Consider the following 23,136-nt stretch of genomic DNA (forward strand, 5'->3'; position numbering starts at 1 on the left):
AAATTCAAGTACCTGATGCTAAAATAAAATTAATACTTACAGTTTTTTATCTATAGTAATGACAAAGAAAATTATTAATAACGAGAAATGATCAATTCAATTCGTATGTAAGTTATTTCTCATTTCTTACTTTGATTTCAATCATAAGTGATTGTGTACGGTACAATCATAAGAAAGGAACAAAAGGGGTAAGCCCAAAACTGTTTCTATTCCTCTTCATAAAATAATCAAAATAGACGAATGGTTCATCAAATTTTGCATTAAACTATTTACTGTTCCTTTATCTAGAATAGTATAAATAAACGTTGTAATTTATGTACTATTTATTCGTTCAACGCTAAACTAAAGAACAACAAGCTCAAGCACAAAACTGTTTTTTCTCCAACTTATACATCAGCAATGCCAGAATTGAAGGCTATGTGGGCCTAAGTCACATTTTGATAACTGAACCATTATGCAAATATGAGGATATAGTTCTCATAGATTTTATACTAATGTGTTTCATTCTGATTTAAGCCAACAGCTGATCAATCTCTGTTTAAACTGAGATAGTGCATACGATCCATGCATACACTCCAAAATAATTCAACTTATTTTCAATCCAGAAACAGTTATACATTTATTTTTACATGTATTTCTAAGATGGGAGTTCTATATTTTCTGATAGAATATTTCAATGGGGCTACTTGAATTGTTAATGAATATAAAAATAACTTCATAGTACATTTTTAAACTCTTTTATAGAAACATTACTAGTTTCAGCTTTCAAGCTTTTTTGAAAAAAAGGACACTCGAAAATGGCTTGAAACCTGAAACTAGTTGTGTTTATATAACAAAAAAAGATACTATATAGATATTTCTATATTGATTACTAATATGTTTTTATCTGTTTTTATCAGACAAGTGTTTATCAGTTAGAGGTAGGATAGTTGAAAAGTAGTGACGATTAATGAGTGTTTTGTTGGGGTTGCAGTTGAGCCGCGACTACAACTTGCAGTGCGTGTACCTGTACTACCCGGTGCTGAAGCAGCACATCCAGTACGAGTTCGAGCCGTGCGAGAACGACTCAGTGGACAAAGTGACGGCCGACCACCCGTCGGCTGCGGCCACACTGGGTCGTGAGGCAAGGCGCTGGGCCACGCGCATCAGTCGCGAGAACAACAATATTCAGGAGAGCACACGCAAGCTACTTGTCTTCCAACGTCTCAGGGAATCCGGACAAAAGGTACCACAATACATTTGTAGTTTTAAATTGTACTATTCTCATGGGAAGAATGTTTTCCGATATCTGCACGACCAACTGCTATACACACATTTAAAAAGCAAAAAACATTAAGGCTTTGTTTATTAACGATATTTAAGGAATAGTGCAGTACTCGTGTAAAACTAGAGTTCGGGGCCTTACTCAGATGTTTCCGAGGAGGGACTGCATTACATTCCAATAAGATTATCCAACTGCCTAACAGTTGAGTAAAAATAGAACATCTCAACTTATAATAAATTATGAATTGACTTTCAATTGGTATTTCAAAGAATTACTCTTTGGTAATTAGTTTCGTCAGTTAATTATCTGATTCGTCAATTTTCCACTAAATATTTTTCCTTTCTTATATTTAAATATAATGCATTTTTCCATTACAGGTCGATCCGAATGACCAAAATGGACCAGATCTTGACACCAAAATCGATACATTGAAGCAAACCATCAGGAGATCTGAGGTAAGTTGAAATGGTTCGTAATAATTGCTCTGTTAGTATAGTCTTTATAATAAATTTCTTGAATACGGGTTTTATACTGTAGGCCTACTATGTTATGTAACTTGGATCTCAATAATGTGATTCAGATCATTGCATAGTAGATCAGTATATTTCAATCATTACGGTATACATTTGAATAAGTGTAGAGTAAGTAGTTATATTAATTTTCTTCATTTGTCTTCATCCCACTTGAACTGTTGATATTAAATAATTAATATTAATCTTGCACTTTTACAACTGTACTCACGGTTGTCTTGTTTGACGGACGTTTTTCGTTGCTCTGAGCCACATCCTCAGCGTACAAGGAGTAGCTAGGTACTGAGGATTTGTAAGGTTTTAGTTATGTGGAATAAAGTGGAGGTGTGGGTGGGGGATGGTAGGGCTTGGGAGGGAAGGTTCAAATTCTACTTATTGGGTAATAACTAATAATATCGAATAGGGTGTGGGATTGGTATTGGAGTTGGCTATTTAGGATATTAGTGGGGTGTGCTTTATTGTGTTTGTAAATTTAATATTCTTCTATAGTGTCTATAGTGAGTCTATGTCATTTTTTCGTGATGTGTAAGATGTCCAGATTATTTTCAATATTAGTTTAAGTGTGATTGGTGTTGAGGAGGTGGTTAGCATAGTGTGATTGGGTGCTGTGAGGATGGGTAATTGCACAAATGTGTAAAAATACAAAATATGAAAATATATATTAAGTTGAGACATCTGATTCGCGTATCTAATCAGAGAAGTAATCAGGAGTTAGACCTATGTAAACAAAATTTGCACATTTTTGCAGCAATTGCAGAAAATAAATTAATAACATGTTGAGACATAGACATTTTTTTGGGTGAAGGTTTTTGAACTGGTAGATTATGCTTTCTCTGCCTGATTAAGACATCTCATTGAAAAAAGCAATTACACCGTTGGATGCCTTCCAAGCGCTTCTTAATCAGTAATTTATTTGACTAGGAAGCTTTTTTGAAAGCGTTCCAAGACAAGTTGAAAAAATATGAAAATCATTTTTCACGGAAACTTTGAAATCACTTCACTCTGCTTATAACGCCCGTACTTGAATCATTCAGACTTATTAGAATTTGTTTTAAAGGTATATTTATTTATTCGATACATATACTTCTGATAAAAATATTATAATTGAATATATTCTTATTGTCGATCATTAACTGGATGACTGATATGAACCCTTTTTTACTTTTTCCAGACTGCAAAAATGAAAGCTGAGGCGAGGTTAGAATGCGTTAGAGCAGGAGGAGGTGAATAGAACAGTTTTGTATCTTACTTACACTGATAGACTATAAAGAATGAATTTCAATTCAGCAAAATACACAACGTAGTATTTTTCATTCTAGTAAATATGGTCCATGATAGTATACATGAGCAAACCCAAGTGAGTTGGAAGCCACTGCAGTAGACCATAGAGAAAAGATAGCATATTAAGCTATATTTGCCAGTTTTCTCTATTTTTCTCATCTTAGACGACTTGAAGAACATCCTCTAAGTTGAGAATCTGCAAGGTGTATTCAGTTTAATGTTTCAATAACATTAATACATCTGGAATAATTTTTTCGAAGAACTTCACAAGCTGGAAGTGGAAGCAAGAAATTCATTAGAAAGTTTACTAATTAAATATCAAATTATTTCTCACACTAATTTGAAAAAAATAATTTACGAGCTCCAAAGTTATCTTATTAGTGTCAAATTAAAATTTAGATTATTTCATACAGCTTAGGTTGTTTACATGAAATTGTTTTCATAAGTTTGTTTGTTATTTTCAGTGAATGTGGATGAGTGGATTCAAGATATCGATAATCTGAGCATCCAAGACATGCCCAGATCTGCCAGCTCCATGTCTGTGCGTACTGATCTTTCTGGAATGGGGGTAATCCGCCCCGCCACCTAGTGCTTAATACAAATAATCCCACTTGAAGCTTAATGCAGCCAGTACAAGTCAATGTTTGAGCTCGTTGGATGAGTTTATAGATTTTGCATCTCCATTAATATCCATTAGAATTTAGATTTTCATAGTTTTATTTTAAATCGGTAGTAGAGATTCTTTAAGAGAATGGAACTTTTCAATATTTACTCTATAGAATTGATTACAATTTAGTCGGTTAAGGGCTTCGTAGCTTTGCTAGCTAGTAAGTGTTATAATTATTTTCAATAATTATTCACGTTTGAGTTAAATTAATTTAGGAAAATTTACTGTGCTTAGTAATTTTGCTAGCGGTAAATGTTTAGTGCCCCTAAAACCTTTTTTACTCACAGAAGTTCAAGTAACATTTTATCATAAAAATAATATAATCTTTCTTTCAGTTTTCTAGTTTTCATTGTATTTCTCAACCTAATGATATTGAAACTCGCTCTAATACATGCTCAATGCTTAATAGTGGCAGAATAGGCCTAAATCTTTCTAATTAATAATATTTTGTACACAATGAATGATTGTTCCAAGCTTGCTTGCTTACTTCACTGGTCATTCAATACAATGTATTAGGCTACTATGTACAGTGTAGTAATATAGCCTACTTGCCAGTAATAACATATTTTGAAATAAGAAATAAATATATTTGAAATATGCCACTAACTCCTCAACTCACCCGAATGTTCATAGATCGTAGAATAAGAATAATCATGCATGCCCAGGAGTAGATTGGAGTATTTCGAACAGATGGTGTGATTTTGTGAAGATTAAGTGGAATTGGTAACATGAAAGAACATTCCATGAAATATTAAATACTTATTATTTGGAAGAAAATAGCACAAAGATTGTCTTAGTATTTTATCTACCAATGCTATCACATCGGTGTCATTTGTAAACACAAATAAGATATTTATAATTTGAGCACATATCAAATTGACTGAGATAACTCATTTTGTCCTTGAGTGAAAGTCAATAGTTTAGAGCTATATTAATCTATGCCAATAACTATCAAATGAGTTATTTTTTTAGAGAACACCCAATTTAACTTTCCTGTTGCTTTTTTAACAGGAACAACCTGGCTCTGACTCAATGTATGACAGCGATTATAACGATGCAGCTTCTGATATTGGTGCTCCAGCTGACATCCCCACCACCACAGATCAAGAGCCTGAAAGGCCCGATTCAGCAGAAGTTGATGGTGAATGGGGTGAGTGTTTTTTTGTTTGTTTTACAAAGTTTTCAACACTTGATTGATGACTTGCTGATCAAAATTCAAGCGAATTATTTTTCACCAACTCTGCTTGTTTTTGGAACGCTTAAAACAGTGACTGAGTTAACATTTTACCGGTATTGACAGAATCAGTAGAACAGTATATATTCTCAAAAAACTTGTAGATATTATCACCACAGGCAGCCCTTGACCAATTACAGGTCATTTCAGTCAAAAACAAACTCTTAGAACAAACCAGACGAAGCTTTTTTTTAGACGAGTCGGCAAGGCAGGAAGCTCTCCGATTGACTGATTATAAGCTGATTCCATAACGTCAAGCCAATCAGAGAGCTTCCCTTCCTGCCGTCTCTTCTGAAAACGCCTTAAAAACGCTTCGTATGGCTTGACTCTAAAAATCAATGCATGTGTGCTTATAGATATATGAGCCATATATGAGTCATATGAGCAATGTCATGTGTTCAATGCTATGGGTTTGTCATAAGCCACTCATTTTATTGCTGGAGGAAAATGCATTTCACTTCTGTATTGCTTATTAGTTGAAAAGCTTATAAACGTTTTCACTGTGACTTTTGAGTAAATTACCAATTCTACAGTACTGGAGATAATTTCCCTTTCATTGCGTTTGACCATAAGCTCAAAAATTTTCAAATTCAATGAAGTTTTTATCTGTTGTCAAAAAATAGACTTGCAGTGATCCAGAGATATTGATCGAGCCATTCATAATTCTGAAAAAAATTCTGAAGCTTCAATATTTCATCTACCCTAGAGAGTTACCCCATAAAAGCAAACAATACTTCAAGATTGACAAAATACAAAATACACTCTATTTATACACTAAATGAATTTACTCATTGTTTATTTTATGTTTAGTGTTTATTGTTTTTGAAGGGACGGATTCAAGGATTCAAAGGTTCAAAGAACCCCACACGAAGCTTATTATGTTCCCAAGTAGTATGTTAGTCAGGCAAACCAATACCTATGCCCTTAACAAGAACCAGGAGTTTTTCCCTATAATAACATCCCATTCATCACCTGGTTGCAATCCTTGTCGCAATCCAGTGTGATATGCTTGGCAGTCTCTTCAGACTGATTAGTCCTCGTGACCTACGTGAGTTCCACTCCTGGCCTTCTTTGTAGGTCCCTCCGCCGAGGAAGGGGCGGCCAGGTTGCCTCTAGGGCGCCCGGCCACCCTTGACTCAGCCTCTTGACCCACATTTGTACCTGGTTTTTCAACCATCTCTTGGGTCTCTTGGGTTTATTCTTTTTGCCCCTCCGAAACTTCGCATGGTCAAAAGCCTCACCTCTACCAAGAAGTTTTGCCTAAATGGCCGCCCTTCTTTGAGCAGTGGTGAGTTTTGACCTCTCCACCCACAAACTCGTGACCTAAGTGAGTTCCACTCCTGGCCTTTTTGTAGGTCCTTCCGCTGAGAGAGGGGATGCCAAACTGCCTCTAGGGCGCCCGGCCACCCTCGACTCAGCCTCTTGACCCACATTTGTGCCTGGAGTTTCACCCATCTCTGGTCTCTTGGGTTTTTCTTTTTGCCCCTCCGAAACTGCCCTGATGGGGCAGATCCCGTGGGTTTGAAGGCAAGGCAACTTCTGGAGTTGTCTTGAGGTCCATTTTAGTCGCCTCCTACGACAAGCATGGATATTGTGGGTGAATTCTGGTTTTCAACACATTCTTGAGTACGATGTTCGACTCAAAGCTCCCCCAACCCACAGGGGGCTACTCATTGTTTTAGTCATTCAATGAGATGTTTTTGGTCTCCCTTCATCCATTGTCTCGAATTGTAGGTTGAAACAGATTTGTTTGAATTAAACTACGGTATGCTTAATTGCAGCAATGGTGGAACAAGAGCGACAACGAATAGAGCAGCTGACGGCCGGCTGGGACGACCCGACCCAAGTGGACTGGGGTCCGGAGGAAGGGGCGGGGGAGCCAGGGGACGAGGAAGGGCAGGGGGCCCTCGACGAGGGGCAAGCCCAGGCCGCCACCGACACCGGACCAACCTACAAGTGCACCGCGCTTTACAATTACACTGTAAGTTACTTTCAAAATTAATTCTTAGTCAATTATATTTGACGTATAATAATTATTATTAAACGAAAATCGAAATTAAACGCTGTAATTCACCACGAAGACTTCTGCTACTGCAAATATTGACAACAGGGTAAACAGCTAGATGGAAATTCGATGAGCGCTACTATTCAAAAATTATTTGTCAGAGAGAATGCCAAGAGAAAAACGATAGATAGAAAGTGATAATGTTTAGAAAATTTAGAGGAGAACATATATAGAGGAAGTACATAAAAGGGTGACAAGGAAATTAAAAAGAAATATAGGGTATAACGGTATAATTTTTTGGTAACTTGCTTAACAAGTATTTTATATTTGTTTGAGTACTCCAAATCTGTTGGGGTTCCTTCATGGAATGATTTTTAAATTATTGATTCATTGATTGTAAATACGAAACGTAGGTAACCCATACCTTGAACGTTTGATTCTCATTAGATTCGGGCGGAAGCCTGTTGAACATTTCAAAAAGTCTGGCTGTATTTGTACTTGTTTGAATAGAAGTTTACTAACCATTATTATTGAAGCTCCCATCAAAATTACATCTACTGCTAAATTGGATAGATGAATAAGTTCAATAAACTTTATACCAATCATATACAATATTTTTATATTTTTTTGAAAATCATTATTCTATTCCTTCCCATTAGGTTTTTCATGCTCATTTTAGTAAAAGATTCTTCTGAAGAGCAGACGTGTCTTAGACTTCTCAAAAGAATCCCTATCTATATTTAAGGAGTTTTCCATTATTAGAACTGAATTTTTTCTCTGGAAAATTCACTAAAACCTAATAATTTTTTATCTTTATTTAATTTTATTATCTTTGATAAATCTTTTTGATAAAATTAAAAATAAATATCTTTTGATAAATAAATTTGGATTTAATGTTGAATTTGATTGTTTTTGCAGGCTCAGAACCCGGACGAGCTGAGCATAATCGAGAACGAGCAGCTGGAAGTGGTGGGTGAGGGTGACGGGGATGGGTGGCTACGCGCGCGCAACTACAAGGGAGAGGAGGGGTACGTGCCCCACAACTACCTGGACATCGAGCAGGGGGAGGTGGGGGGAGGGGGCCTGGGCGGGGGAGGACCTTCCTCCTACCAGCTGACGTCACAGATCTCCTTTTCGTCGGTCGACTACACTGTTGACGAAGTTGAAGAGCCGTCCGAACAGTCTGTGCAGCAGGACACTGTGCGCGAAGTGCACAAGCCGCAGCAACTGGGTAGGCTAGCAATACGTTTTCCATCAAGTTTACAGGTGAAAATTCCTGGATTTTGCTGGACACTGTATTCTGTATGCCAAGTCCACAATGGAAAGTCATTTTGATTAAGATGGATGATGACGTGATTGCTTTGTCAGTTTGAATAAAGATAAAGTGAATATGAAAGAGTCATTCAAGATATTTTAATTCTGTTAGAATCAATTTGAACACTTTTTGCCATTATAGCCTAATAGCAGTCTAATCTTATGAAAGTAATATAAGTATTGTACAGGTTCTGAACCCATTGACCCACGAACAGGTCTAATAGGCCTATGTGGGCAATTATTATTATTATTCAATTAAATGGGTACAGAATCTTTGCCAAGCCGTGCAATTGTACTCAGATGTCAACTATATAGCCTAAAACAATGTATTTATAATAATATTTATAAGTACCAATCTTTATTATTTCTTATAAAAATGATAAGATTTATTACTATTATAAAATTATTATATAAACTTATTATATTACTCCAAATCCCATAAAGTCTCAAGTTTTATTTTACACTGTTGTTATGTTTATGCCGCAAGCATTTATTGTCCCCCGATTAAAATGTTACATGTATAATTTTGACGAAATAAATTCAATTCAATTCATAGTACTACTACTCAAGTGGGGGGTACTTTCGGGTATCCATCTTTAACTCACACTTTTTTTTAATTAGTCATCTATTTATTACATGATCAACAAGACCTTAGGCATTACACACAAATCAATCTTCATTAATATTTACAATAAAATTAAGCAAGTAAATAATATGAAAGATAAACACCACAGAATACAGTGCATCCAATCCAAAGGTATAAATATAAGCCTATTGTACGAAAAGTATGTGTCAGTAAAGTAAATCAAATTTAAGTATAACTATCAAGATAAATAAATTATAATATGATAACAATGGAAAGAAATATATTGAGTTATATAATATAAACATACTAAATATAATCCACATTTTTCATAACTAAGTAAATTCGAAGGAAGTAAATAATATAAGATTAATCCAATAATCACCTTTGAAAGAGATATAGGAATTATTGATCAAGAGATTTGAGTTTAATAGCAATTTACAATTCGTGCTTGATAAAGAAAAAAATAAATGAAAGGATTATCCTCTACTATATACTATTCGGTTTGGCTTTAGTTGGAGTATCCGGTGCATGATTCACACAAACAGTTGGATGATTGCTCATCTGCACAGGTAAAGAGTAATTCATTTCCATTATTGAATGAAAAAGACTAAGAAATTGTCAAAAAACCACAGATTTATCTGACTTAGAAAGACCGGTTTCGGTTATTACACCATTGTCAATCTCTGATAAAACTCTGTCAATCTCTCATTTACATTATTTTTTTCGGTCACCTGTACACCGTACTAGGTGTACTATTGCACACATATGTTAGAAGTTCTTTTCTTAGAGAAAGATCAACCTCTTGGAACTTCAGTGTAAAGGATAGAAAACAGGATTCACCTATTTCTGTTTTATTTCACAGATCTCAGTTCTAGCATTTCTCTCAGCAGAATAATGTATGATGGATTAAGAACTTGATGAGTCAATCTTCAATACATTCTTCTCAAGTAAAGGATAACATTTTAAAAATGTGAAGTATAAAGTTTTGCAATCATCAATGCATGCTTCTTCTATAAAGGATAGCATTTTAAAAATTTCAAGTATAAAGTATAAATGTCCGTGCATAGAATAACGTATTTTAGGTATGGTACTTATTTTTGTTTTACTTTACAGATCTCAGTTCTGGAGGAGAGATGTTTTGCATAGCTCTATACGACTATGAAGCGACATGCGAAGATGAGTTAACTTTCAACGAAGGTCAGATATTCAAAATTTTAAGGAAAATCGTTCACGACGATGTGGACGACGGTTGGTGGGAGGGGCAGATCGATGATCAGGTCGGAATGTTCCCTTCGCTGGTAGTTGAAGAGTGCAGAGAAAATGGAGATCCATTAACGCCTGAGGTGAGAACAAAACTTCATACAGCAATCTCATATACTTTTTTATCAATCTTATAGCATAGATGATTGTTACTACACCCGATAAACATTCATCTAAGTAATACCGGTTACTTCCAGGAAATATCTATGCACTTGAAACACCTGTAGAGTTGAAATATTGGGAGCTCAAACCCTTATTTAAAGGTTACATCAATAATATTAAAAATGGTGGTATGGAGCACCAATATGAGTATGAGTCATCAATTTTTCGTACATTGTATTATAACGTCCCATGATGCGACTTGAATGGTCTTGACTACGACTTGAATTAATATACAAAGTGAATCTGAGTGGAATTTGTGCTCATGGTAGCTTTTATTACGACAGTCAAGAAGTAATCCAGACTCATTTGGCACCTCGGATCACATGGGGCGCCCTCAATCCCTACCACTAGACAAAGACAGTATACAGTAATTTTATTATTGTGTCTTCTTTAACATCATTCAAATCATAACATCATTCTTCTTTATCATGAATCAAATTGAATAAGAGCTAGTACAGCAGATGATAGTAAACACTTTACTGGGTTCAATTTAAAAGATGTTAGTGCTCTTGACGGGGCTGAATCCATAGCCTAAACATGTTCATAAGTTCCATGTTGAACATGAAATATTGAGTATAAATTGACATGGAACTATTTCTCTTGTAGTTTATTGTCCGTAAAATATTGATAATTTTTATCAAGAATTGAGCATAACCAGCTCCATTCAATTTCCGATTTCAGCTCACTTCTATTCATAGAACAGAGTTGATTGGAAAATATCTATTTAGTTCCATTTTTAATAAGGGTAAAACCAACTCTTAGGCTCAACTCACACTTACGCAACTCAGGTCGAGAAGAGACTCTGCTGCTGAGAAGAGACCTGAGTTGCGTAAGTGTGAGTTGAGGCTTAGGCTTCAAGCGACTCAAATTGTACGACTCCAGTCACGGTTACTCCAGTCACTCGTACCTTACGACTTGAATAGCTTGTCACTACTCTAGTTTATTCAGTTTCCAGTCTACTGTCTCTGTCTTTCATCATGTGATGAGCATTTTATTGATGGATTTGGTGTTGCAGGGCGACGACACTCCGCCCGGATCGGCGCCGCCAGTGTTCACACCTCCAGACGTGCCATCCTTCCTGCTCGCACCGCAGCAAGTCATCATCACACAACCCACTCCGCTTGGAGAGCATAATGCACTACCAGGTAGGCCTTCACCAACTACTGCCTTTTGACATTACGACTACATTATTCACATAAAGTGTATACTGGTCGGCCAGACTAGCATACAATTGGTCAGTCAATCAATTCAAGTTTATTCGACAAATTAAAAAATAATACACATAAATAACACTCATAAATAAACCACTTTGAAAGCAAAATCACTATAAAAATAGGTACATTTTGTAATAGGTTACCAGCTAACACAAACCACCAACTATTTTATTGTGTTATAATATTATTATTATAGTTACCTTTTACTGTTACCTTTTACCTTTATTATTATTATATTTACTATAGTTACCTAAAGAATGAATGAGTTTCATTAATTAGCATTTGAACAAATGAAACTTCCAATTCATCTCCATCTGTAGACTGGCTGGCCGCTATGGCTTTGTATAAAATGAACTCTACTATCCATAGATTGTCAGTTTGGTGTAAGGGTAAGCATTCCTGACCGGAAATTAGGAGGTACTGGGTTCGATTCCCGGGCTGACAAATAATTTTTGTATAGTAGCGCTCATCGAATTTCCATCTAGCTGTTCACCCTGTTGTCAATATTTGCAGTAGCAGAAGTCTTCGGGGTGATTTGCAGCATTTAATTGGAATTTTCGTTTAATAATAATAATTATTATTATAGTTCCCCATTCGGATCTCCGGGGGGAGGGAAGTGAGAGCACAGGAGAAAGTGATGATCGGGATCTGGTCTCGGTGACTCCTGGAAGCAACTGACCCGAAACGCCGACCCCACCTAAGTGGGAAAAGGCTGATAAGAAGAAGATAATGCTATTATAGTATTGATATTATTATAGTAGAAGGCTGGCCACTAACGTAACGATCCACATGTCCAACACGTCTGTACAGTCGAAAACCTGAACTTTAGTGGACGTGTCTTTGATGGAGATCTACAGGCGAAAGACCACTGTAAAGTTCAATAGCGATTTATTTTGTTTGTCTTACAGTCGTATCAGACATGTTAAACGTTACGTTAGTGGCCAGCATAACAACGAATTGGGAATACTATTGATGAAGAGATACACAAATTTTATGGTCTATCATTCAATATTTACTTGATAAGCTGCTATAATAAATGACGATAAGCTTGTGATTTTTGCATGAAAAGCTGCGTCCTACTCTAAACTGTTTTGACAATACTATGAAAAAAAATGCAAATCCCTCCCTGAGATGCAATCAACATGCTTTGACACGAGTGATAAAATACAACTCAAGACAGTATAAACTCAATAAATATATAAATTATTCAATGCTCAGCTCTTGAAGTCTCTATTCAGTATAATAATGTAAATCTCCCTCAGCATCGACTCAGTAAATTCTATACTCTCCAATGCGTAGCTCTTAAAATCATTCTGTCTTATTTGTTTCAACTTCATACTAGTAGTTTTCTAATTTGAAGTAAGTTACAAAATGTTTCTTCTGATAAATACTCCCGTGATACAATGATGTGAAATCTTGGTTTAAGATGTGGATACCTTTTTAGTAGATAAATGGATTATTGATTGATATAAACCTATTCATTGTTTGGTTCTTCAGATAAGAGCCTGACTCAATTATTATGTACTAATTTATGATAGACTTCTCATAGATTTTCTTTTACAGGAGACGACAGTGGAGGTTTCGCTATGTCAATGACAAAAGGACAACGGAAGCAATATGACACTCAATTCGATGACTCAGGAGAGATTTCGATCTCAGGTATGAACATGTATAGAGAATCATACTTTATCTATTATCTTGGCTGTTTTTATTCGACAGGATGATTTATAAATTCGAAATAATATAAATTAATTCACCCATTCTTCTTCTAGATTATGTAGGTCTAAACCTCCAATAATTTATTGAGTACATCTATATTGATAAATGATACTTAGATTGATGAATCATTATATGTTTCATTGAAACAGCATGAGAAAGCTTTCTTCTTTCTTTTCATCTGTTTAAAAAAACGTCTCATTACTTTCAGTACCATTAATGCTATAAAGAGGGAGTTTTATTGTAAAGAAAATATGAGATAGAACACTGTTCCTCCAATTGTCAGAACAATTTTATAATTATTTCAAGTGAAGATAAAACTCATTTGAGTCCCTTATTAAACAATAAATTTATAGTATGATGACAATAGAAAAAACTGTATAAATATGGCAATGGTTTTTTTATATGAAACCTAGTGTTTATCACTAGTAACCAGCTAAATCACATTACTAGTCTCGTAAGACATATTAGTTGGTTAGACGTTTTACGACTTATTAGCGAGACAAAATGTTCAATTTCGGCAGTAAACTTACATAACCTACCAAACGGTTTCATCGTCTACACGAAAGTGCTCTGGAAAAAAGTGTATTTTGTTGAAAGATTGCATTGTTGCTCGAATCAGTTTTTGGATTTGAATCAGTTTTTGTATTCTCAAATCATCGATGGATTTTTTCATGCTGCTCTAGTGGATCAACCAACTGATGATTGTCAAATCAATGTAAGTATATTGATACTACGGTAATATTTTAGAAAATGTACAATGTAATATGTTAAGAATGTTTGAAAATGTCTTTACAAATAAATATACTTATGCATCTATTTCGAAAAAGTTTATTTTAAGAGAGCTGGTTTCAGTGTTATTTACTGGGAAGCATAATAATTTTGATTGCAAGCTGAAAATCTTTTTGTGGCTTCCGTTAGAATTATTGTGCTAACAGTCCTTGATCAGTCATTGCTGAAATATCTAATATCAGTCTAATATCATCACTGGAATCATTGACAAATACCGTGAGTCTTTGATATTTAGGATGAGATGATGAATGAATATTATTGGATGAGATAATGAATGTAGTTTTATTGATTACAATGTACCATGTGCTTAGACAAGAGAGAAAACTTTATGATCAATATGAGATGTAACGAATTCATAAATTCAAGTTGATATGTTTACAGACTATCTACTTATTAAGTAAATTTATATAAATGTATGTACAAAATGCAACGAATTTACAATTTCAAGTTGATATGAGTTGATAGTCCAAGTCAACAAAGTTGAATGTAGTAGTAGGTATGCTTTATAGTTTAGTGTAATAAGTAACTACGTGGGGATTCTTAGGCTAGCCACTAACGATAGAACATGCGCGCCATGCACAGTCTTCTTACATTGTTGTGTCATCACCGCGAAACGCTTCGAGAAAAATTTTTGAGATTAGATTTTTGTATTTACAGTTTTTGTTGTTTATTTTTTCTTTGCTGCTCTATATTAGATTTAATTATTTTCCTATTATTATTATTTGTAATTTTCTAGTGGTTTATATTTATTGTTATTGGTTGTTTATTTTTTGTTAGAAGTCTCTCGTTGATGATAAACATGTGTTTATGTTAACATGAGATGCAGGTTTATCATGCATGTTCCACCCGTTAGTGGCCAGCCTAAGAGAGCTGATGGTCCCAGCTGAAGTTTAACAGTCATGAAGCCCATTGATGGCGTAAATGGTTTACTCAGGCTAGGTGGGATCTACCCGACAGGAACTCCATCAAACAAGCCAAAGGCCACAAATACGCTATATTTTTTTCATAATAAAGTATTTTAATAGGGCTACTTGAACTGTTTATTTATTATAGAAATCCCTCTCTATACTAGGGTACTAGTGATTTCTGTAATATGGAAAATAATATGATTTTTTATAACTAGAAATAGGTCTATAACCATTCTTGGTAATTTGAGAATCTATATGCTAAATTTCAAGTTACTCAGCTCAGTAGTTTAGACGTGATGATGCGTCATTTGTGTATTTCCTACCTCGTACATGTATAACCCAATTCATTTCTTTATATTATTATAGATAAGGTTCCTGAAGAAGCACTGTAGAGTATTTATAACATGTGTATGTTTTTAGTGTTTTGAGCGTCCGGTCGATGATTGTTTGTAGGTGGTGGTAGTGGAGCCAGGTGGAGAGGAGTGTGAGGGAGGACCGAGTGGACCGCCGCCATCTCACCCGGCGCCGAGTCTCGGCGACGACTTCGGTCTGGGCGTGGCGCAGATTGTGATAACGGCGGCGACGCCCATGACAGAGGAGCCCGAGAAGCCCTTCCCGCCTCCGCCGCCACCCGAGCCGGTCGAACCGGAACCGGAAGTGGAACCAGAACCCGAACCAGAACCGGAAGTACCGGAGGAACCAGTTCCGGCGCCACCGGAGCCCGAGGACCCGATCGACGACCAGCCGACCGACTCGGCGCCGTTTCCGGTCAGCAGCAGCACCGGAAGTGAGGAGGACTCCTACACGGGACCCAGCACCGCCGAGAACTCGCAGAGTCATCCCCCTGCTGGCACTGTCAAGAAGCCCATCGAGCCACAGCGCACCGACAGCATACCCGACGAGCTCGAGCCTCATCAGCTGGCTCGACTTCAAGACCTCAAGGAGTCCGACGCCTGAGTTGCCACGCATCACTGTTAGGCCAGTCACTATCCTCAAGTTTTACCATTGCTGCATCGCTGCTATGAGGTGTCTACATGTAGGTTCTCCACCGTTACTAACTTTCAGGTTTCATGACTGTAAAGCTAAAAAATATGGTTGCTCCACCGTTACTAACGTTCAAGTTTTGTGGCTGCACTGTTGAAAATATACTGTGAAACGTTACGAAAACCAATGCTACTCCACCGTCACTATTGTCCAGCTTCGTTGCTGTACATTAGCAAATGTTCTGTGAAACGTTACGAAACCCATATTTCCTACATCGTCACTAAAGTTCAGGTTTCGTTGATATACCTACTTAAAGTCGAAAATGTATGTTATGAAAACCAAACTTATGTGAAACGTTATGTATAACCATAGAGAAAACATAGAATAAGAAGATACCCCATGGTATAGGGAGTTTATGTTCCAAATGTCACTGCTGTTAACTCAAGCCGCTATTCCTAATAAATTCCTTTTCCGTGAAGCTATGTGACGCTGGTGTGCTCTCATTCTGTGCCGTTCTTACTCCCTCACCCCAACAAAACAGTAATAAACAGTAATCGGCTTAAGTTGACAAAACCTAAACCATGGGATATTTTCTTATGCTATCTTTTTTCTATGGTTTAACGTTATGAAGACGAAGCAAAACTGGAACTAATGTTCAGGTTTCATTGCAGTAGGTATGCTACAGCGAGTCAAAAATGCCCGGTGAAACGTTTAGTGGCTAGCCTCAGCAAACCAACTCAGAATTATTGCCTTCTAATTAGAAATTAACGAAACGTTCATTCCTGTTCATTTGTAAATAAATAATAATTGTTGTAGACTACAATCATGGACTAATTCTAAAGTTATAGAAGAAACAATTCCTTGCGAGAAATGCTGTCACTTCACGCTGTAGATACTTGTAACCAAAATTCTGCCTGCTTATTTACGCATGTGAAATTAACAACTCCTTTTTCTGGCTGATTGCAATAAACATTTGAAACATTATTTTTGAAATTCGCCCTTGATTCAGAAATTTTGTGGAACTTTTCCATAATAATACGAAGCAAATGAAAATGGAAATTGATAAATAAAACATTACCGATATGTGAATTTTCACTAAATTCTCCGTCTTATAGCTCATTTTATTTTTCATCAATATTATTCTTGAATCGTCAATGCCAACCCTAGATACTACAAATTCGTCGTGATTCAGTCCTTTCCCATCCCAACTAAAACCCGAGATGTATTAAAAAATCATTACCCCTTCTACATGTACATATAGAAGATTCCAAAAATGTTGCTTCTCTTATCACATTATATTGTTCCTTCGTTAAGTACTGTAGGTTGTGTAGATTTTGTTGCAATTGTTCATAGAGCAATATCATCCCGAATGTGTTCAAAAGCATATTTCATTATATAATAGTTATAAAATAGAGTACAAAGTTAGTTTTTTGTTAAACCTAACAATAATTTACCACAAACTAGAGACACAAATTGATTAATTATCGTCAACTTCATGTGATTAATGTCATTACTGTTATGGTATTATCTCTTCGAATCGAATAATGTATTCTACTATCAATATCTAGGCCTAATTGATTGGAAAATAGACTTTGTATTCTAGTTTCAGTAATTCCGTTTCCTTGAGATAGCATTTCTCATGCAGGAATTAGATGAATGCTTTGTTCGTGCTCAATAGAAATGAAATTAGCAGATGCAATGAGAGCTGTTCCTCTTGACAAGCACATTAATATTTTTCGTTGAAGCCTTCACTGAACAAATGATTGGTTATTAAGTATCGTGTGACCTCATTTGTATGAATATATAGGTACCGTGCATTCATTAATATGCTGTAGAATGTTAAATTTTTGTGTGTCCTTGAAATGGTGTATGTTATGTAAATTGTATATTTGAGGAAACTTGAAACTTTATTATCTTAATTCTCAATTCTTCAATAATTAATTATAGGTAAATTGCAAATACAGTATTATGATAATCAGTTTTTTGTGTTTCAAGACTTCTAATCGCTGTCATAACATGGTATTGTAGGATTGATTTGACATCTTGATGTTGACTATTGTTAATATTGAATTTCATGATTCAATGAAGCTGTTATTCAATTCTCTCACTTCAATTCCAATAATTATCACATTCAAGAATGAGGTGTATAGGTTACTCAGAAACAGTGTCAGAAAAGGGGAGAATGAAGTTTGTATTCGTCTCACTGAAGGTACCATAATGAAGTTGAAAATATTGTTGAATATAAATTAAATCATTCAAAGTTTATAGTTGAAACATTTGTTCTACGCAATAATAATGTTATTCATGATACGTAAGAACAATCAAGTTGTTAATTTTGTTACGTACTTGAAACAATATTGTTACCTATTTAATGTTCTTGAAAAGTTTCTCTTTATCTTGAAAATGTTGATGACAAATAATAATATTGATTGTTACAATTTCTGTTATTGCTTTTGAATCCTACCTCATGTCGTTGATGATATTTATTTGTACTAAAAAGTGAATTTTATTTAAATTCACCTTCAATGTAACATTGATCACAATTATTTCAATCTCATTCCAAAAATTTGCACTCTATTATTTGTTCGCTTCTGGTACCTACTTGAAAAATTAATTGCAATAATGTACAAATTTTGATTGATCTTGATGTTATTTCTCAGTCGAGACTCATATTGATAATTTTTTTCTCATATTAATCGGAGAAAAATAGTCTTGGATGAGACTTGATTTCCTGATATCAATCAGAAATTTTAATGTTTGTGAATTATTAAATCAGATTCCTTGTAAATAATCTGAAAAGTTGATACCATTTTTAGATTTCTTTTTCTGAAGGCCAACACGCATAATGCTAACTTGGTTGTTGAATGAATTTAAAGAAATGTGGCTTGAAAGAAGAGTGAATTCTTTTTTCAATAACGATGTTAAATATTTGATCTGTTTTGTAATATTTTAATTGTAAATATGTAACTATTTATAAATATAGATTGATCAAGTATAACTAATGTAATCAGTTTCAAAAGATAAATTTAGTGATAGGTTAATGGACAACTGCTGGGAACGAATAAATTGAAGGCTTCTGAAAATAGTGTCGAATATGCTTTGTTCTCTTAAATGTTGTTGGAACTATCTTTGTTTACTAAAGGATCTTCTCTTCTATAACAAGGCTTTTCTCTTGCTTCTTCTTTACCAACATGATTCAATAGATGTGTCAAATATACAGATACATGTAGATTCTACGTATTCAATTGCGAATTATAATAATTAATTCCTCTCATGAATTATAGAAGTGAAACACTTTGATAAAATTCCAATTTCAATTTGCTAAACTTAATCATTTTACACTTGGCTCCTATTCATTCTCTATTCTAAATATTAAATTCTAATTATTGATAAAAAGTTCTAAATACGATAAACTTCTTGTTGATAATCTACTTACCTGATGGCATTTAATAAGTTGATTTATCTGGCTTGATTATCAACTTGAATTATCTGATTTTGCATATTTTTTCATGAATAATATTTTGTTAAGTTTCTAAACTTTTTTCTAAAAATTGCACATAAATAACAAATGAAGTAGATCATGATTCAGATTTTGACCTGTGCCTTTCATATATGAATAATGTGTGTCCTCTGTATTGCCGGCTAAAATTACATTGTAAATTCCCGATGATGGAAAATGTTGATATATTTGTCAGTTAGGTAACCAGAAAGTTCAATCTCCAACCAATTAATTTATAAAGTTCACTGATGCAGAAAAGCAAATTTTAAAAAAATAAAAAATCATTCCTTATAGATCAATTTATTGGGGTACGTCTTACCATGAATCAATTTTATGGTGGAAACTTTCTTTGATTATGACGATAAATGTTGAATCAGCTTTAATATGTGTGAAACTATATTTTATTGTTTCGAGCTCAAACACTTGATTATAATAAGAAAATAAAAACGCAAATAGAATACTATTTTGAAAATGTAATCAATAAAAAAAGTATTTAGATCTTTCAGATATGTCTAACATAATTGATTAATAATGATAAACTCTGAAAGACTCGAGGTTCAAAGGATAATAATATGAAATAACATTTAGGGCTAGTAAATTAACTTCCTTACACTAATTAGGATTTAACATCAAATTGAGATGTTCAATAATGTATTGAATATCACTTCCCCAGCACAAGTTTAACCTTTTTCTTCATTCTCAATTTGGATTCACAATTATAGTTTTAAATATCTTTGAAATTAGGTTTAAACTATTTAAAATTTGCACAAAGAGTTTTCATGTTTAAATAATTATTTTATAGAGAATGCTCTTATATTGTTCTTTTTCTATCACCTTCTTGTCAGAGAGAATTATTGAACCTTCAAATCGAATTATTGTCATCAACCATTGCCTCACATCTGACAATATTCATACATCTGTATTATTTGACAATAATAGTATCACGATTACTTCAATAAACAAAGTTTCAATCATTGGAATTAGAAATTTCCAAGTAAAAATAATTTTTCCAGTATTAGAACTACTTAATGAAATTTACTGTAAGAAGCCTTGTACTAATGTAAATCTTTATAGAAACTTTGGCTGTTATAGGCTTTAGCTGGCCATGTGGAAGTAATCTACAATTGAAAAGTTCTCAAAACTGTTACATAGCCTCCATGTAATCCAAGCTTCTTGCTCTGTAGCTATCAATAACAACTGCTACCCAATGTATATCATTATTAATGCTAATGTAAATATAGAAACTATAAAAGTTATTAGCTGAAAATCATATCGGTTCTGTTAGTGATGAGAGCAATAGTGATGAATATCATATTTCGTACTATAATGGAATCACTGCATATATTTGGAATGAATTCATCTAGAAAATTTGGCTGATTTGTTTCAAATGTCAACAAGCGAAATCTCACATTCTTAGAAATTTGTAGCTGTGGAGAAATTTAATAAAGAATATTCCTAAAGAAATGCAATTTTCTATTTTCTAAGAATTCATGTAAATCATTTGGTTGCTATTAATAATTTATTTCAAGTCTGAAGTAACTTATTGAAGTGGAAAAAGATTTGAATATTTATTTAATTATCTCTTTCATCTTCAGTCTTCAGTGGTAGTTTGAATCTTGGATGTGTAGTAAATCTTTCATAACAGTAGATTCTATCTACATGTAGAAATTTTAATGTAAAAATTCATATTGTATCGATTAACCCAACTGAAACGGAAACTTTTTCTTTCTCTGGATCATTCTTTAGCATATAGCTGAATCTATATTGCAAGGAATTATTGGTTTTTTCTATTATGCAAATAGTATTGAAAAATTAATTGATAGATCTCTGTCATCTTAGGCTACTTAGATGATTTTATATTCTAATCAGCCAACTTTTGTTGTGAGTGAATTCCAGGTGTGAACATAGAAAACTATTGTTAGATTTCCATTCAAACTATATTCATAGAGAAGAATGTTGAAAAGGTTTCTAAATTTGTACGAATCTTGAAATGTACATAATATAACTATTTATAATTTATTTGTAACTTGTAAACAAAACCTTTCTGAAGAACCTAGATTTTGATTGTAATGTATAAAAAGTAATTGAACTGCTATACCAGTAAATGTAAAATTAGAAACAAATTATGTGTATAAAAATAAAATAGGCTCAAGTTATCTAGGTTTATCGTTCATTTATCCGATTTCTCATTTATAAGTAATTTATCATTAATCCACTTATCTAATTCACATTCACTTAGTTAATTTTTTACACTTGATAAAATTCGGTTCTTAATAAAACAGTGAGAAATAATAAAGCAATTCAATAGCCAACGGAGTTAACGTTTGTTCATAGTGTGACAATTCAAATTTACAGGAAGTATTATACATGTCTATAGACTTTAACGAGCAATTTTAATCTCAAAGTATTTTTTGTAAAAACTAATTCTTTATAGTTTTTATCCAAAAATAAAGCAATTATTGAACTCGGCATTATTGCATTGGATATTCTCCTATGCTTCAATATTTTGCTTTCACAAACACAGATTGAATTTCCAACTTTTCATCAATGAGTTAGTTCGTGGTTGAATAATTAGGAGGTTTTTTGTTGCAAGAATTATAAAATACACCATTTCGTCATGCAAATATAAAGATTGTGCTGATAATATTTCTGCGCACTTCGAAATCATAATCTATTAAAATTACCATTGACCGTATTATATAAAAATAATGCTAGCGATGAGGTAAATTTGTAATAATTCAATTGATAGTTACTTGAACTTATTCGTTAATAAGTTGATAATTTGATATTCGTACTTATCCATGCTTTTAAATAATGTACACTCATACACAATATTAAGACTAGGCCTATTTTATTCATTTATTTATTCCATTTTTCTAACATTTTGTGCTTCAATAATTGGAATTAATGATAATAATAGTAATAATATTGAGGGTGATATTGGTTCCCACATATCTTAGTGATACTGGTAGCCCACATAAGCTCTTAGGCTTGTGCGTGGGTAATGAGTGAGAGGGATGATGATGAGAGATGACGACTACTTTTAGGTAGTCGGGACCGACGATGTATCGTCAAATCAAATTTTACTATTGATAGTATATTGAAGTTAGGCATTGATTGTTGATTCAATGTCGCTTATTGAAGAATTGGAAAGGTTATTGCTGTTCTTCGTGAAAGAGTGTGGAGCATGGAGTTATTGAGGAAATGTAGTTGAAATTAAAACATCTGAATCCAAACATATTTTTCCAGTAAAAATTGTTTATTACTAGAATCCACTACATAATAATGAGGATTGCAATGCAGCGATTCAGCCTACTGCTCTAAAACTATTCTTCGAGTAGGCTACCAAACTAATTTTCTCGTTTTAATTTGACTTAACAATGAGAACACCCACAGCGACAAAGTTGGTCGGCAACCACCTAACAAGACTTTTGCGCAAGCGAAGACTCTGCAATCGTGTTGCCAAAGGCCTTCAACAATGGCAATCATGCATCATACAAGTTAATAAAATAGGTAACTCTAGACTGACTCCACAAATAGTCACCCAAGCTTTCTCTATTTGCGCCAAACACTCCAGCGATAGGTCTAGTGCAAATAAGCATTTTGTAGATGCTTATACAAGTCTCCACTTAAACATGAACAGGGTGAGTTATTTTATTTAATACTTTTTCCTAGGAAGAAAATTCCAGGCTTGTGCATTGGATAGTTGAGAAGAAGATA

At 34.2% G+C, this 23,136-nt stretch overlaps 1 protein-coding gene across 5 annotated transcripts in view; it reads left to right on the forward strand.

The window, feature by feature from the left end:
* The window catches only part of LOC111051532 (protein nervous wreck), a 50,844-nt gene that overhangs the window by 23,554 nt on the left and 4,154 nt on the right, over positions 1-23,136 (forward strand). For 2 of the 5 annotated variants that reach the window (XM_039430976.1, XM_039430978.1), the window contains 12 exons: positions 974-1,225; positions 1,642-1,719; positions 2,966-3,017; positions 3,540-3,643; positions 4,754-4,892; positions 6,758-6,957; positions 7,900-8,212; positions 9,995-10,224; positions 11,319-11,448; positions 13,081-13,176; positions 13,920-13,951; positions 15,387-21,572. In XM_039430976.1, coding sequence (XP_039286910.1) covers positions 974-1,225; positions 1,642-1,719; positions 2,966-3,017; positions 3,540-3,643; positions 4,754-4,892; positions 6,758-6,957; positions 7,900-8,212; positions 9,995-10,224; positions 11,319-11,448; positions 13,081-13,176; positions 13,920-13,951; positions 15,387-15,890 — 2,130 coding nt within the window. In that variant the 3' untranslated portion in view covers positions 15,891-21,572. Of the gene's footprint in view, positions 1-973; positions 1,226-1,641; positions 1,720-2,965; positions 3,018-3,539; positions 3,644-4,753; positions 4,893-6,757; positions 6,958-7,899; positions 8,213-9,994; positions 10,225-11,318; positions 11,449-13,080; positions 13,177-13,919; positions 13,952-15,386; positions 21,573-23,136 lie in introns of those variants that run through there. The other 3 variants (XM_039430977.1, XM_039430979.1, XM_039430980.1) reach the window with 3 other exon arrangements.

The sequence above is a fragment of the Nilaparvata lugens genome, chromosome 6 (genome assembly GCF_014356525.2).
Source record: "Nilaparvata lugens isolate BPH chromosome 6, ASM1435652v1, whole genome shotgun sequence".
NCBI classification, from domain to species: domain Eukaryota; kingdom Metazoa; phylum Arthropoda; class Insecta; order Hemiptera; family Delphacidae; genus Nilaparvata; species Nilaparvata lugens.